The 18,564-nt window shown below is 40.0% G+C and overlaps 1 protein-coding gene across 3 annotated transcripts in view; it reads left to right on the forward strand.

The window, feature by feature from the left end:
* Positions 1–18,564, forward strand: part of hydin (HYDIN axonemal central pair apparatus protein) — a 123,375-nt gene that overhangs the window by 58,199 nt on the left and 46,612 nt on the right. For all 3 annotated transcript variants that reach the window (XM_061677469.1, XM_061677470.1, XM_061677471.1), the window contains exons 40-53: positions 2,932–3,089; positions 4,406–4,480; positions 4,577–4,760; positions 4,969–5,098; positions 5,204–5,360; positions 6,654–6,735; positions 6,917–6,990; positions 7,093–7,257; positions 7,491–7,688; positions 7,789–7,989; positions 13,502–13,710; positions 16,933–17,115; positions 17,290–17,409; positions 17,480–17,639. In XM_061677469.1, coding sequence (XP_061533453.1) covers positions 2,932–3,089; positions 4,406–4,480; positions 4,577–4,760; positions 4,969–5,098; positions 5,204–5,360; positions 6,654–6,735; positions 6,917–6,990; positions 7,093–7,257; positions 7,491–7,688; positions 7,789–7,989; positions 13,502–13,710; positions 16,933–17,115; positions 17,290–17,409; positions 17,480–17,639 — 2,096 coding nt within the window. The remainder of the gene's footprint in view (positions 1–2,931; positions 3,090–4,405; positions 4,481–4,576; positions 4,761–4,968; positions 5,099–5,203; positions 5,361–6,653; positions 6,736–6,916; positions 6,991–7,092; positions 7,258–7,490; positions 7,689–7,788; positions 7,990–13,501; positions 13,711–16,932; positions 17,116–17,289; positions 17,410–17,479; positions 17,640–18,564) is intronic.

An 18,564-nucleotide genomic window follows, 5' to 3' on the forward strand; every position in this document is an offset into this window, starting at 1 on the left:
ATGAAGTTGGGACGTTGTGTTAAACATAAATAAAAACAGAATGCAATGATTTGCGAATCATGTTCAACCTATATTTAATTGAATACACTACAAAGACAAGATATTTAATGTTCAAACTGATAAACTGTATTGTTTTTAGCACATAATCATTAACTTAGAATTTTATGGCTGCAACACATTCCCAAAAGGCTGGGACAGGGTCATGTTTACCACTGTGTTACATCACCTTTGCTTTTAACAACATTCAATAAACGTACAGCTTCAGCTGTTCAACAGTCCGGGTCGCCGTTGTCGTATTTTACGCTTCATAATGCGCCACAGATTTTCAATGGGAGACAGGCCTGGACTGCAGGCAGGCCAGTCTCGTACCCGCACTCTTTTAATACGAAGCCACGGTGTTGTAACACGTGTAGAATATGTTTTTTTGCTGAAATAAGTAGGGGCGTCCATGAAAAAGACGTTGCTTGGATGGCAGCATATGTTTCTCCAAAACCTGGATGAACCTTTCAGCATTAATGGTGCCTTCACAGATGTGTAAATTACCCATGCCATTGGCACTAACACAGCCCCATACCATCACAGATGCTGGCTTTTGAACTTTGCGTCCATAACAGTACGGATGGCTCTTTTCCTCTTTGGCCCGCAGGACACGACGTCCACAATTTCCAAAAACTATTTGAAATGTGGACTCGTACAGACCACAGAACACTTGTCCATTTTGCATCAGTCCATCTTAGATGAGCTCGGGCCCATAGAAGTAGGCAGCGTTTCTGGGTGTCGTTGATAAATGGCTTTTGCTTTGCATAGTAGTGTTTCATGTTGCACTTACGGATGTAGTGCCGAACTGTATTTACTGACATTGGTTTTCTGAAGTGTTCCTGAGCCCATGTGGTGATATGATTTTCACATTGATGTTGGTTTTTGATGCATTGCCGCCTGAGGAATTGAAGGTCACGAGCATTCAATGTTGGTTTTCTTTTTTTAAAACCAACATTGTTGTCAATGTTGGTTTTCTTTTTTGCCACCTGTCCCAGCTGTTTTAGCCATAAAATTCTAAGTTCATGATTATTTGTTTGTTTATCAGTTTGAACATTAAATATTTTGTCTTTGTAGTGTATTCAATTAAATATAGGTTGAACATGATTTACAAATCATTGTATTCTGTTTATTTATGTTTAACACAACGTCCCAACTTCATTGGAATTGGGGTTGTATTTGTAATAATCAAATGATTTTATTGTCATTTTTATTGTTTATTGTGGTTGTTATTTAACATTGTCAAACTAGAAAATCTATTTGCTGGTGTACTGAATAGCGTTTACATTCCCTTAGAGAGTTATGGAATTGGAAAGACACTTCATAGTCAAACCAATAGGCTTTGCAAGGGAAAATAAATTGTTTTAGTAAAACTTTCTATATTGACTACAAAACATGAAATTATGAATTGGTATCTCATCATTTTCATTAGCAAGTGACCATGGTATAAGCGGGTTAATCCCCTTCGAGGTGAACAATTGTCAGGGATTAATGGATTTTGCAGTGGCAACTGTCCTCTGCTGCACGTCGGTTCACGCCTCCACTTCGTCTATTAATCCCCGATACTTTTACATCTTGCTGGGCATCAATCCTGACGTTTACAGATCCAATCTTGTGTGATCGCTGACATAACTCATAATCGGTAGATGTAAATTCTTTGCCAACTGGCTCCTAAATTCCAAATATAAAGACTTGTTAGCAAAGGATCCCTTATCATTCCCCCTATAATTTGCTGAAAATTCTGGCGACAAAATGGCATGTAAAGAATCAGAATGATACAAATCTATTTACTTGAATGTCACATATTATTTGAGTTTATTACCGAGAAGTCTGGAAATTAGGTCCTGGAAAAAGTATGGAATTTTTAAATCTCAGCTGTGTAGGAAGCTGGAACCCTGCAATAATTTGTGACGTGAGTAAGTAGGTGTGTATCATTTTAATTCTTTATATACCATTATTGTCGCCAAGTAATTTCCAGAAAATTATAGCTAGGTAATGGAGCTCATGCAAAAAAAGGCCAAACCCAGATAAATTCACTGCACAGCTTTTTTGTTTTAAATTCGGTAATTTCTGTCCTCAGAGTACTTCATGTTTACTTATCAGAAAAAAAATTTGGAATTAGTTTAAGAAAACATCATATTTTTGTGACACCGTACATAAGGAGTGTTAGGTTCAAACAGCCTAGAACATTTAATAAACAATAAACAAGGAAGGAAGATAAGAGATGGTTTATATACTCGCGAGGAGAACGGTTAGAGTTGTTCGCAGTTACAATCTCCTACCGCTCTGAACAAACTCTGCCGATTCCTCTCTTTTTATTTTCTTAGGGCGGTTCCCAGTTGCACAGCTGTTGCTGCTATAAAGTTGGGGGAGCACATAGCAGCAACGTGTAAACATTTTCACAGACAACTTCAATTTACATGATACAATCAACATTATACTCAATCAACATACTGCTAAATGCATGCTTTGAAATAGGATTAGAGTAAACATGAGATAACTTATATACATTTATTCTGACAAGGAGAAGATCACATTTTATGACCAATTTATGCAGAATATTTACTTGAACAGTATATGGGGTGGGGATAACAGCTCTCTTGCATGAGACAGGCCCTCAAGACTGGCTAATTTCAGCAGGACAACAAATACGATGTGTAAAGTGATCAATTATTTGTCCTTGGGTTGATTTTTTTAAAAAAAAAACATATCACAGACATCTTATGAAAACTAGGAACTGTTTTTAATTGTGAAAAAAACACATTGTCTCCTTGAAAGTTTTATTTTGAGAAATTAAATCACATATACAGCTGCCGTGTTTATTAATTACTTAACGAGAGGTATAGATTTCTTGCATATTTCAGGATTTGAGTAAACATGTCATTTCTCTTCCAGTTGAGTTATCTGCAAATATTGGATTAAGAGCGGATTCTCCCAGTGAAGCTGCATCTGTATCTCCAAACTCAGTTCCCACTGAAGCTCATTCAAAACCTGCTGATACCAGCAGCAGTGACTTAAAAGCTCAGGAGAAAGGGAGCACACACAGCAGCATGGTACACTTTCTCAAGTCCTAAATGAGTGTGTTTAATATTTGTTGCCCTGGCTTTGGAAATGTGTGTTAATTCTAAATTATGTAACACATACTAGGTGTTTATCTTCAAACAGAATCATATAGACCACTGGCACTGAAAATGTTTTTTTCATTGCAGAAAAGTGTACCGGTATATTGATACCAACACAAGCATTAGCACTGAATGATATTCCATTAAAAGAAACATAAAACATACAGACATAAAAGAACAATGCGATTTGGATATGTTTTAATATGATGTGTCAGTCTTCAGATTTCCCCTTCATGACTTTCTTTTTTAAGGGAGAGTGCTTTCATTGGTGATTCTTCCTAGTTTGGTGGGATGTCTGTATTTTATTTTCAATAGAATTATTTCAGTGCCAATACTTGTTTCAGTGTTGATAGATATGTTTTTTCCAATAACAACTTGAATTTGCAGAGTCAAAACTTAATGGCTGTGTTCTGGCTCCATATAATCACTGTTTTCAAATGAGGTCTTGTGTCACAATCTAAAACAGATTTAAAAAAACAGATGAAACAAAATTTCCAACAATTAACCAAAACAAAACTGAGGTAATTGTTCTTGGCCGGAGAGAAATGAGGATTGCTGTTAGTGAATATCTTGAGTCACTCTCTTTAAAAACCAAAGACCAAGTCCGAGCCCTTGGTTTGCTGATAGATTTTGACCTGACTTTTAACAGTCATATCAAATCAACCACTAAAACAGCCTTCTACCAGAACAAAAAGATCATAACATGTTACTCCAATTCTAAAGTCTCTACACTGACTCCTAGTCAGCTTCAGAATAGTTTTAAGTTCTGCTACTGTTGTATAAATCACGACATAGTTAAGGTCCTGAATACATGAAATAAATGCTAATGGAATATAAACCCAGTAGAGCTCTGAGATCTGCTGACTCAGGTCAGACAGTGGAGCACAAAGTCCAAAGCAAACATGGCGAAGCAGCATTCTGCTGTTATGCTGCACACAAATGGAATAAGTTGCCAACAAATGTGAAGTCAGCCCCAAGTGTGAATGTTTTTAAGTCCAGGTTAAAAACTATTCTTTTTTTCCCATGCTTATGATTAAGCATTTTATCGCATTTTCATCTTTTTTTTCATTTTTCATCTCTTTATTTCACTGTACATTATTTTAGTCATTTTAGAAAGCTTATTTTTATTAGTTTTGTTTTTAAACATTTGCTCTTTGTTTTTAAATGTTTTTAGTCATGTAATGCGCACTGAGTTTCCTTGTGATGAAATGCGCTATATAAATAAATTTGCCTTGCCTTCTTTTCAGCCAATAAATAAGACAACACTCAGCAATCTTTTGCCTGAACAACTTCTGGTTGATATCCTGGCAGAGAGGTTTCAGGTAGTATACAACTAATTATACTGCACTTTCACGACACAACTTATGTTTTTAATCATTGCTTTTTTCTTCTTTTTTATGGTTGCACTTGTCATACAGTTAGACGACTGCTATTGTGGCATCATAATTCATGGTCTTGATTCAGTCTACACAACATCAGTGGCATACTCTCTTCAAGTTGTTCTCAAGGCCCTCAATAACCGTAAACACATTTATGTGATCAACTTATCTGACACATACAGTGCCCTAAAAGCTCGGATGAAGGCACAAAGAAAAGCTGAAGGTAAATTCATATATAAAACTACTTACTCTGCAAGGAGAAGGTCTAATCATTTTCAGAAAAAATAGGGACAAAGAATTTACAATTTAATATTATTCTAGCCACAGTAACTTATCATCAATGATCATACTATTTATTCCATTGTTACTTATCAATTCTGATTTAAATTTAAAAAAAAAAAAAAACACATTGTGCACTGGGCATCGGACAGATGCCCTGCTGAAGGAAAAAGCAGAACTGGAGGAGGAGTGGCTGCAGAACTTGGATGAAGAGGAATATGAAGCTCTGCCAGAGGAAGAGAAAGAGCGTATTAATGAGCGACAGAAGCAAAAGAAACTCAAGTAATGATGGCATAAACACACGCTCCTCCAGATCTCACGGTATTGTACCTTCATTAATTACTGAATTGGCACTGACCTTAAACACTATGTATTTCTGTCTGTCAGAGTTCTTGAGCGAATCATGAAAATGCAGAAGGAAAAAAAACAGCAGGATGATATGAAGAAAGTGAAACTCGATGAGTTAAAAAAGAAGACTAAAAAGGGTGGAGTTAAGGAAGCCAAACAAGTCTCACGGAAAAAGGGTTCTTTGGAGAGTAAGCAGGTCTGTACTTTTTATTCAAGAACCTTTTTTCTTTTAAAAAACACAATTCTTTATTTGTACTTTTATACCCTTTCATACTATATCGTATTTGTTTTGCTTTGTGCAGTGTTTACAGCGTTTTCTTTCAGCAGGGAATATTGGTGCTTTTTGTAGTTGTGAGTGCCTGTGATTCGGCAACCCGTCTCAACACCTCCGTTAACTTTCTCCTTGATTTGTGCTTTCTAACCTTAATAATATTTTTGTTGTGCTAAACAGTTTGCACAAAAAAAATGAAAATGAAGCGAAGTAGTGCCTGCTTAAGCCCATAAGGCTTCTTTATACTCGCGCGGACAGTGATGTCTGACGTCTCTGCGGCTAGCCCGCACGCAGTTTGCCTTTATATTTGAGCGCAACCCACACGCGCTGTTTCGAATGTGTGCTGCAATTCTCCTCCAAGTCGGGGGTTTCGCTATGGCTGGTATTGGATAGGACGCCACAGAGTGGAGTTTCCTCTGCATTTTGTGACCGTGGAACAGAGTCTGCTCGACCAAATGGACCGAGATGACCAGATGATACGTTTAATTATGCTGCAAAATCGATCGAGAAGGCGGCGGTGTAGGTGCTATGTGGAACCGGGAGTAACGCTGATTACATCATCACAGCATGTGACTAAAACGGACCAATCACGAGACATGATCTCCACGGCGTTTTTGCCGTGTGCGCATCAAGCCACGCAGAGGGGCCGCGCGGGCCAATTCGTCGGTCACATGATGCAATGCGGGCGGCCGCGGGAGTATAAAGAGGCCTTTAGGCAGCTCCTGTATCACTTTACAACTGAATAGAATAGTTAGGAAATTTCCACCTATCGACTTGTTGACAGACAGTGGCTTCTTTGCAAGACACACTAACGACTGTCCCTTTTTTGCATTCCAAAAGAATGATACCATCCGTGGTTTTAAGGTGTGCCTCAAACCTGGAGCATAAACAGTTGAATTTCTCCACACCAACCCAGGCTAGTCCTGTTTTAACTAAGCCTTGTGGCATGAACTGATGAAGGCGGCTCGGATGAGAGGCGAAACGTCTTCTAAGACAACCAGAACAATCCAGTTGCAATCGATTCAGTCCCCTGAGAGTGAAATCACCTGGATGAATCAAAATAATCACAGGCACAATCCCAGGGTTATATACGAGGAAATAGGGTAGATTGGTTATTTTCACTTATGCACCAATGCAGTATTTACAAAATGTTAACGGTGATATGTATGCCAACTACAAATACAAGTAATTAATTTTCAAATGATCTTGTTCCTCTAGCCATCTAGTGCAATGGCAGCTCCTCGAATACCATCCTCAAAAGAATCCCTAGTGGACAAGAAAGATCAACCTTCAAATGATGGTACCAACACATTTACAGAATACCCACAAAAACTGTATAAATTATATCATCAAAGTTCTCTCTCAATTCTCAATAACAAGGTCAAACCCATGATTTATTGTGTGGGTTGGTATTCGTTCATAGATTAGAGCATGAAAATTACTGCATTGTATTGTAATCTCACCTCTTTCTCTTGGTGCAGCAAAGCAAGGCAAAGACGAAAAGAGCAAAGACGAAACCAATAGAGACATCCAGTCTGATTCACCATCAGAAGTGGTGGGTTGACCATGAAATCACCTTTGGCTGGCGACCTCTCAAAAGACTTTCAAACCAACATACTGAAATTAATTTCTGTTATTTGTGTCATCATCTTTCTAGCCCACGGTAGATAAATTGCACAGTATGTTCAGTGCATATGAAAAGATCCAAACGCAGGTGGAACACATTCTCCAACACTGGGATCGTGTTAACTGCTTGTTGCGGGTCCCACTTCCAGGTCAGGAGCCTCCACCAGCCCCAGAAGAGCCCCCAACAGAAAAACAGGTACTTGTCTTGCCCTCTTGTGTTGTATCCATCTATCCATCCATTTTCTGAGCCGCTTCTCCTCACTAGGGTCGCGGTTGTGCTGGAGCCTATTCTTGTGTTGTATTTTATTTGTAATTAAACTGTTTGTACACAGATTAACTCATGCTTGTTGTATTAGAAAAAAATCATTTTCTGGAACTTTCAGTGTTCCAACAATATTCATCTTCAAAATTCAATGGTCCTGTTTACAGACTCCTGCGGCAAAGAAGAGCAAAAAATCCAGTAGCAAGATCCCATCTCCATATAATCAGATGGAGGCAGCCCTCAAATCAGAAAAGGCAGCTGAGAAACCCAACATCATCCCTCATATTGTTCTTAAACTCACAGGCAAAGACTATCCAGATGTACTCGAATTGCTCAAAAGAAAAGCCATGCCTCCACTTAATGAGGTGGAGCCAACAAATATAATTTTAATTCCTGCATTTATCATTCATCATGCCAGTATATTTCTTACTCTTATCTTTTGGCATCCCTTTTCAACCTCTATAGGTACTGGATGATCTAGGTTTGGGAACGGGCACACTTTCTATCCCTCCTCCTCTTACCTTCTCAGTGATTCATCTACCCAAAAATAGGGAGCGAGTGAAAAGACAACTGAACTGTAATTGTTTCACCTTTCTGAGTCGTTCTGCTGGAGATGAACAAGATGAGAGAAAAGAGGAAGATGATGAAGATGTACAATCAATAAAGGTAAAGTCTCCTAATGCTACCCTTGGGTCAGATTCTTCAGGACTTTAATTTTGACTATCATAGCAATGCAGATGACACACAGTTATATCTAGCAGTGTCTCCAGATGACTATAGTCCAATTGAGCTGTTGTGTCGCTGTCTAAAACAGATAAATAACTGGACGAGCCAGAATTATCTTCTATTAAACCACAACAAAACTGAGATAACTGATTTTTGGCAATAAAGAAAAGATGATTGCTGTTAGTAAATACCTGGAGTCACTCTCTTTAAAAAACAAAGACCAAGTCCAAAACCTTGGTGTACTGATAGATTCTGATCTGACTTTCAAAAGTCATATCAAATCAATTACTAAAACTGCTTTCTACTATCTGAAGAACATATCCAGAGTGAAGGCTTGTATGTGCCAAGCACACCAGGAGAAGCTCATCCATGCTTTTATCTCAAGTAGACTGGACTACTGTCATGGTCTTTGGACTGGACTCCCAAATAAGAGCATCAGACAGTTCTGACCAGAACAAAGACCTCAGAGCATATTACTCCAATTTTTAAGTCTTTACACTGGCTTCCAGTCAGCTTTAGAATAGATTTTAAAGTTCTGCTACTGGTCTATAAATCACTAAATGGTTTAGGTCCTAAATTCATGAAAGAAATGCTAATAGAATATAAACCCAGTAGGGCTCTGAGATCGACAGACTCAGGTCAAATAGTGGGGCGCAGAGTCCAAAGCAAGCATGGTGAAGCAGCATTTAGCTATTATGCTGCACACAAATGGAATAAGTTGCCAACAGAAGTGACGTCAGCCCTTCAGTCAGTGTGAATGTTTTTAAGTCCAGGTTAAAAATGCTTTTTAGAGCATTTCCACTTTTAAATGATATTTCTTGCACTGTATGCTGTTTTAATTACTCTTACTCTTACTAATAATTACTCTTTATTTTTTCTTTTTGTTTTACATGTTTATAAGCTGTTTTCCCCTCTTTGTTTTTAAATGCTTTTAATCATGTAAAGCACATTGAGTTACCTTCTGTATGAAATGCGCTATATAAATCAATTTGCTTTGCTTAATGCACAATCTGATGATAATATCTGAAATATACATCCATTTAAGAGAAATTACAAAACATTGAGATCACCAGGTTTAGGTTTTATCAAAGTTTTCCACAGGTGTTTGAATCAAAGATGTCTTACATTTGTAGCGTATATTGGTTTGGATAAAAGCATCATTAATATGTGAAAAGAAAAAGTCAGAAATTAGACGCCTTCATCTTCTGCTGGGGAGATTTAATGAACTTTAGAAGTTTACAATTAAATTATTTGTCTCATATAGGGCACCACGTCCCTTTTTATATTTGTAAAATTGGGGAAAAGTGACGAAAAACCTCTTTCAATCTCTGTCATCTAGAAGGCTTGCTACATTAATAGAAATAAGAGTTCTTCATTTCAGCGGTCAACTGTTTCGATGCAAAAACATACAGTACACAAAGGAAGTGGAATTTTAGAGAAAATCTTATTAAACTACAGGGGAATTCAGGGAAACAATGCAGAGGGACTTTACTACAAAATTTACAGGCAAATGTACATAAAGAACAAGATATAGAGCGATTGACTGAACTCGTTATGTGAGCGTAAAATTAGTGGATGTGCGCTGAGCAATGTTAAAGCTGGGAATCTATGTGATCGTTAGTCTAATCCAAAATGATTATCCACTAATTTGTACTTGGATAATCAATAAGTTGTACTCACGCAACGAAGATCACGTGAGGCAGGTGGGTTTGTTTTGCCGGTGACAGGTTGTGTTGAAGAAAAAGACAAAAAGGAAATAGGAATAGGAAAAAGGGGGTAAAGCGGCCCAAAGCATACAAGCAACTTGTTTGCCACACGCTCACAGGGAAATCGTGCACATTCTTCCTGCTTGGTTAAGCTCGCGGGAGACTTACTCTTACACAAAAGCGTAGTACAGGAGTTGGGGCCCGCGAGTGTTGGGGTGGGGGTGAAGGGTTTTGCTGGACTGAGCACATGTGGCTTGCCTACCCTCATGTGCAGAGAGGAGGCTTTGGACCGGAAGCCAAAGTTTCAGGCGGAGAAGGAAGACAAGAGCCCGAGAAGAACAAAAGGTCTCGGTCTTTTGTACTTAGAGGGAGGTGTCCAAAAGACCAGCCCGGGAGACCACACCTTTGATATTGAATTTCATTCCAAAGTTATCTGTGGGCTAAATCCAGTGGTTCTAAAATAGGAAAATTAATTCCCAGCTTTTGCATTGTCTCACACATCATGGTTAACATATTCAACGAGTGTTTCAACCTTGTTTGGTAGCTAAGACCACTTAATGTCAGGGATGTAACATTTTGTGTTGTCTGAGATAAAACAGACATTCTTTTCAAACAGATTTCAAACAGTGGACCTGTGTAAGAGAACACAGTCATTAGTGACATTGGTCTCATGATATATACTTAGAGTATTCATGCAGCGTTCGTGTAGTATGAAAACAGAAATTTAACACGCCAAATCTGCAGTCATGAACATTCAGGTTGCAATGACTCTTAAGCGCCAGCGAGCGTCACCCATACTCTAATAATGATCCCAGATAGTCCATTGTAATTCCTTTGAGTTCATGCAAAGTTTGTTGACTAATAAATCCATTGTGGCCTGTCTAACTAATAAATCCATTGTCATCAATTATTCCGAACTGTCAAGTTTGATCAGGGGGTTTCCCAGATTCTTGGTCATTGGGTCAGATCAGCAGAAACAGGTCTTAGTTGGAGGAAACATTAAAATGGCCGGGAGGAGGACTTTAAATCCATTTACGGCCTCCGTTGAGTTAAAACAGACTTCCTGTGCACTGCACAAACTGATCTGTTGGTTCGAAGGTCAGGAAACAGGAATGCAAAGGTCATCAGCTCTTGGGGGTGCCATCGACAAAGGTATTTTATAGGGCATATTCGTTACACATACTTCTGTCAAAATACCCAAAGGATAAAGAATTACGGTGCATTTCATATCTTGTCACAGTCTGATTTAAATCACTTAGCTTTTTTCTTTTTGGGCAGGGGGGTGCTTTTGTCTCATGTCCTGAGTACGGCTTTCATTACCATGACGACCAGGGACGGAGCTATGCCATTCTGACGAAGAGAGCGTGACTCAGTGAAGCTACTCCGACTTAGTTGTCACCAATCAATGACTTTAACAACTCTTCTGGTGACATTTTTTCCAAAAAGGGACACACAACAATTTTTTTTTATTTTTATCTTTTAAAATATTTCTGTAGATTCTGAGGCTTCCTCCAGGAAGTGATGTTTGCCCCTGTGTGTCTTCCAGACTGAAAATTATTTTCTTATGAGTGAAGTGACCCCTGGCTAATTTAACCATATTTAACCATTTAGCTTTGAAATGATAGTGCTTCATCTTGGAAATGGTTGATCATTGTCCAGCCTAGCTGCCAAATTAGTCATAATCCTCACTGTGGGGGCGGTTTTGTCTAAATTAATCCCACTCTTAGAGACACTTTCAGAAATAGGCAGATAAAAAAAATATTTACTTGTTTCTTTAATTTTACATTTGGTGGATGGGCAGGCACTCCAGACAGACAAGTATGCATGTGGAAAAACATTTTGGAAAGAAAAACCAACAATGATGCCTGAATGTGTCGTCTAATTCGCATCACAGGTATCTTCAAACCTGTAATCAATCAGTCAGCCTAGTTAAAGGGTGACAAGTAGTGACTGTGCTGTTTGGTGACATGGTGTCTACCACACTCTACATGGATCACAGAAAGTGATGGAGAGTTGTCTCAGCAGATTTGATTATAGACAAGTATGTTAAAGGTAGGTCACTAATGGTGTAGTGGTACACTCGCCTGACTTTGGTGCGGGTAGCGTGGGTTCAGTTCCCACTCAGTGACAGTGCGAATGTGAGTACGAATGGTTGTCGGTGTCTATATGTGCCCTGCGACTGACTGGCGAGCAGTTCAGGGTGTAGTCCACCTTTCACCCGAAGTCAGCTGGGATAGGCTCCAGCGCCCCGTGACCCTAACCAGGATAAGCGGTGTTGAAAATGGATGGATGGATGGATGGATGTCAAAGGTAAAGGCTATAAGACCATTTCTAAGCGACCTGATATTCCTGTGGCTACAGTTACATATACTATTTAGATGTTTAAGGTCCAACCTCCCAGGACATGGATGTAAGAGGAAAATGGATGACAAATTGAAGAGACAGATAATACAGGTGGTAACCAAAGAACACAGAACAATCTGTAAAGAAATTGAAGGTGCACTCCAAAGTCAAGATACTGTACATCAGTCAGATCGCACATCTGTCTTTGTTTGAACCAAAGTGGACTTCATTGGGGAAGTCCAAGGAGGACACCACAGTTGAAAGCAAATTATAGAAAAGCAAGGCTTGAATTTGCCACAATTAATATTGACAAGCTACAAAGCATACCAAGAAAAAGCACTTTCCCAACTATGAAACATAACGTAGCCTTGGTTCTGTTCTGAGACTGCTTTGCTGAATCTGGCAGAGGCTGTCTTGAATCTTTTCGGGGTACAATGACATATCAAGACTATCAAGGTACTCTGGAGAGCAATATGCTGCCTAGTGTCAGAAAGTTTGGCCTCAGTCACAGGTCATTGGTCTTCCACCTGGATAGTGACCCAAAACACACAGTTAAAAATACCAAAAACGGGCCCAGAGCAAAACGGACTATTCTGAAGTGGCCTATTATGATCCTTGATCTAAATCCTATTGAACATCTGTGGAAGGAGCTGAAACATGGCGTCTGGAGAAATCATCCTTCAAACCTGAGACAACAGGAGCAGTTTATTCAAAGTGTAGGCCAAAATACCTCTTGATGGGTGACAGTTACCGAAATTATTTGATTGCAATGATTGCCTCAAAAGGTTGTGCAGCAAAATATTCAGTTTTATTTGTTTAATTTATTTAACCTTTATTTATCCAAGTAAGAAAAATTGAGAGGAGATTCTCATTTGCAATGTCGACTTGACAGAAGACAGCATAGTACAACTAAAACAAAGCAAAAATAAATGAAAATACAAATACATAGACAAACAAACAACAGCAACAATAAATTAAAGGTAGTAATTGTTTTCCAAGCCTGTCATGAGTTTATTTTCTAAAGTTATTCTATTGAACTACATTTCGAACGCAAGGTCTGATTTTCATTTGTTATTTTTTCATTACATATCAGTTTCAAGTTATTTCAATGACCATTGGGGATTTTCTTTCAATAACAAAAGGGTACCACCAATTTTGTCCACATGTATAACGATACAAGCAATTAAAAAGTGATTTTTCCATAATATGCCCCATGTATAAATCATCTTGACAACTCTCGAGGTAGAACAAGGCTCAGTTGCCATTTGTGTGCCCCATCACACTGACATCTTTCCCTGCATTCCTGATTGTGTGTGGTTTCTTTCTCTGTGTGGTGTTAACAAAAAAACAGTAAATAAATGCAATTACATCTATGTAGTGTTTTATGTTTTTGTGTCCTAAAGGCACCAAAAGGTCGGAGAGCAAGTGCAAAACTGAATGCTATGAAAGATAAGAAGGGGAGAGAGAGTCAGAAGAGTGTGAAACGGCCTGCTGCCCTTCCAAAAGCCAAAGGTTTGGAACAAACCTTAGCTTCTGCACTTGTGTCTTCCACACCTGACATTGCTGAACAGGATCCCCACCATGCAAGTGTGGAGCAAAAACGCAACCAGAGGTAAGAATATAAAACTATTGACAGTATATTCCATCTGTCGTGTTCTTTTAAATCTGTTCCACAAGCTTTTAGTTAACTGCTAGATTTACTGCTTTATTTAATGTAAGCATAGTTTTCTGTTGTATATTATTAGTTTTTAATTGTTATTGTTAATGGGGGCGGCACGGTGGACGACTGGTTAGAGCGTCAGCCTCACAGTTCTGAGGACCCGGGTTCAATCCCCGGCCATGCCCGTGTGGAGTTTGCATGTTCTCCCCGTGCCTGCGTGGGCTTTCTCCGGGCACTCCGGTTTCCTCCCACATCCCAAAAACATGCATGAATTGGAGACTCTAAATTGCCCGTAGGCATGAATGTGAGTGCGAATGGTTGTTTGTTTCTATGTGCCCTCCGATTGGCTGGCAACCAGTTCAGGGTGTACCCCGCCTCCTGCCCGATGACAGCTGGGATAGGCTCCAGCACGCCCGCGACCCTAGTGAGGAGAAGCGGCTCAGAAAATGGATGGATTGTTAATGGTAAAAAATAAATTTTACTTTGGATTGTAACTTGTTCTTTAAATTGGCATAGAAATGACTTAAATATTATAATTTTGGTACATATTTAAATGGCATTGATGATTAAGGGGATGTATTGATTCAGAATGAAACTGACCATGCTCAGGGTATCTGTGGTAGTTTCAGTGACTGTCGCCCTGATTTATTAAATGTTTGCCCCTACAAAAGCGGGTGCAAACTTGATTGCAGCACAGATGTGGAAGCGGCTCTACTAACCAGGCACAACTGGGATTTCATCTGCCAAACGCTAATTGCAAGGCAGTTAATTTTGTACATTGTGGAGGGAGTATCTACAATTTCATCAATTTAGCACAGGCAGTGTGATTTATCAAACTTGAGACAAATTTCTCTGGCTGATTTTTCATCTTTAGATAGCGCTTCTGAAAGGCAGATGCAAACCAGCACATAAAGCAGGACAAGATCAGCACGGGCAAAATGAGAGGCAGCGGGGAGACCTTTTCTGCTCATGGAAACATTTTTAAAACGCAAACAAAAATTATGGTGACATATGGTCTATTCAGCAATGCAATTTTGGAGCTTCTGAATGATTCACATATAAATGTGGACACTGACTGACTATATACTCAAACAGCTAGCAAAAGATAATGGATTTTGTCAGCAAATAATATGCATCTCTCGTGAGTACAATATCTTTAAGCCTTTTAGGTTTTTGTCATGTTTATAGATAATGATTGTGAACTGCTATAATGTAATGTAAAGATTTGGAGTGAATTCTTGCAATGAAAGATAAACAAGGCTTGACGTTCACTGTTTTGGTCACCAGCCAATGTGGCTACTGCTTTCCCAGAGTTACTAGCCAATCAGCATTTTATCCAGCTACAATTTTGGATTATAGTTCTTATTACTTATCGAAATACATTGAAATTATATTTTTTTACCTTTTTTTTTTAATCGAAATACATATATCAACAGGGTTGGGGGGCAACTGGGGTTGCTGATAAAACTTTTAAAGTACATTCGTCAACGGGGGTGGGGGTTCTGGCTGCTGATAAAAGGCCCACGTACTAAATGGACCGCCCGCCACAGCCCTTTATGGACAGTATATAGAGTGAATTAACCAAGACTGGTAAATCACAAGTCACTGATGGTGTAGCGGTTCACTCGCCTGACTTTGGTGCGGGCAGCGTGGGTTCAGTTCCCACTCAGTGACCGTGTGAATGTGAGTGCGAATGGTTGTCTGTGTCTATATGTGCCCTGTGACTGACTGGCGACCAGTTCAGGGTGTAAGGCCGCCTTTCGCCCGAAGTCGGCTGGGATAGGCTCCAGCGCCCCGCGACCCTAACCAGGATAAGCGGTGTTGAAAATGGATGGATGGATGGATGGATGGATGGTAAATCACATTGGTTGCTAACTTTCTCTGAAACTGCTATCATCCCCATTCCTCCAGCAGCGTATTTGTGAGGTCACACACACGGGTGTTGGACGAGAAGGCCTGGGTCACTGTCCACTCAGAATCAACCCAAAGGTGTTTTATCGGGTTGAGGGCACGACTCTATGCAGGCCAGTCAAGTTCATCCATACCAAATTATCTCATCCATGTCTTTATGAACATTGCTTTGTGGACTGGTGCACAGACATGTTGGAACAGGAAGGGGTGATCCCCAAACTGTTTGACTGTCGAAAACGTTTTGGTATAAGGAAGCATTCAGAGTTCCTTTCACTGGAGCTCAAGGATTAATATTTTGGAGATTTTCAACTTTGTGGGAACAGTTTGGAGATGGCCTTTCCTGTTCCAACATGACTGTGCCCCAGTGGACAAATCAAGGTTCATAAAGACATAGATGAGAAAGTTTTCTCTGGATGATCTTGACTGGACTGCACAGAGTCCTGCCCTCAACCCGATAAAACACCTTTGGGTTGATTTTGAGTGGACAGTGAGCCAGGCCTGATTTCAGCACTATCGAACACTTTTGGATATATTACAGCGGCGTCAGAGAGCAAAGGCCTTCTTGTCCAACATCAGTGTGTAACCTCACAAATGCACTTCTGGAAAAATCGTCATAAATTCCCATAAACACACTCCTAAACCTTGTGGAAAAACCTTCCCAGAAGAGTTTAAAATGTTATAGCTGCAGAAGGTTGTCATATTAAACCCTATGGATTAAGATTAGGATGTCACTTATATTCATATCTGAGTCAAGGACAGGTGAGCGAATATTTTTGGCAATATAGTGTATATTGTCCCCCCTGGAGAAATGTCCACCAGCCACCACTGGTCATGCCATATAAAACTCCCTTCAGCTCTGCATTTCCATGTGTCTAGGTCATTTCAGCGCTCAGTGACAATTGCCCCTCTCAGAGCAGTTTTCCAGGTGGCTGTTTCAAGTTTCAAACAAAATGTAACACAGGATAGTCACATACTGTACCTGTACATAAAATTGCCAGGCAGTCGGGACAAGTTAAATCAAACAAAGCATGACCTTTATGTGGTGGCTGGCTCTCCCAAATTATCGCAAATTCTCAGAGAGATCAATTTATTTTCTATATTGATATGCTTGTTTACCGCTACCATTAACACATTACCATTCCATCACTTCAAACTTCATTTTGTGCTTGCGATTGCAGTCAGCTAAAGTGAACACATAATTTAGCTTCTGCTATTAGGGATCTTAGTAAATCAAGCCCTACGTGTTTATGTTTTTGTGTGCAGCCTGACAACGTTTCGCTGGGTTGTACCAGCTAAGGGGCAAGTAGTGTTGAAGATATGGTTTTACTCTGGCTCCCCTGGGAATTTTGAACAGATCTTCAACTTTGAGCTACTTGGCACCCACAAAGTCTACCAACTTCCCTGCAAAGGGACTTGCATATTTCCCTCCTTCTGCAAAGACTACAAGTCAGTCAGAGTTATTGAACTGTCATGATGAGATTTTTGTTGTTGTTGTAATTGTTGCAATTATCTCTGTGAAAGCCTCATTGGAATTTCTGACAGGACTACAGTGAGTTTACAGACTGTGCCTTTATTTTTATGAAGATATGCTTTAATGACATTCTTTTTATTTTCTCGCAGGGTTCTTTTCCCCTATTGTCGAGAGGTGCCAAAATTCACTCAAGGGCTTAAGAGGACTTATGTTGTTAATCCTGGATTCTATGAATTTGGACCATTACTCTGTAGCAAGACCAGAGACAGGTGAGAGGAGCAATGAGGCTGGTATTTTTTGTTCCTGCTGCACATTATTTGGCTATGTCTATCTGTGCAGATACAAAGATAATCGGTTTCCAGAGAACACAGAGAGAATGGTGATCAAAAACATTGCAGGACTAGAGGCTGAGGTTCAGTTCCATTTCCAAAATGACACGCAGGCCATCACATATATGCTAGATCCTCCCAACATGACTCTACAACCTGACCAGGAACAGGTAACAAATCATAGAGTTGACATCACAATGTGATATTATAAGAGGCGGTCCTGGACCGAATGGCGCCCTGTGCGATGGCCGCAGATTGCCTCCCTTTGGCCGATTGTCAGAGTGGGGAGGGGAGAGTGGGGTGGTGGGGTGCCTCCTGAAAAGTTCATGGCCAAAGTGTATGCACCCTGTGTGACGCCCGTCGACTGCGCACCTGGCAGATCATCAATAGGGTGTGGGGGGGTGTGATGGGGGGTCAATATCAGAAACCTTAACCAGCAGCTCCAGGAGAATGTTTTGTCTGCTGTTTTCCTTGGCCGAGCTTTAATTTAGTACACTAATGGGGTCTTTCTTTTTGGGGGGGATATTCCAAATGGGCTGGTTAGCACATCTGCCTCACAGTTCTGGGGACTGAGGTTCAAATCCCGCCCCCGCCTGTGTGGAGTTTGCATGTTCTCCCGGTGCCTGGGTGGGTTTTCTCTGGGCACTCCGGTTTCCTCCCACATCCCAAAAACATGCGTGGTAGGTTGATTGACAACTCTAAATTGCCAGTAGGTGTGAATGTGAGTGCGTATGGTTATTTGTTTCTGTGTGCCCTGCGATTGGCTGGCAACCAGTTCAGGGTGTACCCCGCCTCCCGCCCGAGGATAGCTGGGATAGGCTCCAGCAGCCAGCGACCCTAGTGAGGATAAGCAGTAATGAAAATGGATGGATGGATATTCCAAATGGTTGGTTTTCCATCTTTTCTCAGCTTCACATTTGTTTTGTTTCTCACCCCTCGACAGCTCTCTGGCTCTCATGTCTCTTTGACCTCGTACTAGTATTAATATATCTTCACAGACATACCCGAGATCGGAAACTGAGTGTAGACATTCAATTTTATTTATTGTTTGAATAACTTAAAAAACAAAACAATGTAAAACTGTATTTTCAAATT

Source organism: Phycodurus eques, chromosome 5, assembly GCF_024500275.1.
Source record: "Phycodurus eques isolate BA_2022a chromosome 5, UOR_Pequ_1.1, whole genome shotgun sequence".
Taxonomy (NCBI): domain Eukaryota; kingdom Metazoa; phylum Chordata; class Actinopteri; order Syngnathiformes; family Syngnathidae; genus Phycodurus; species Phycodurus eques.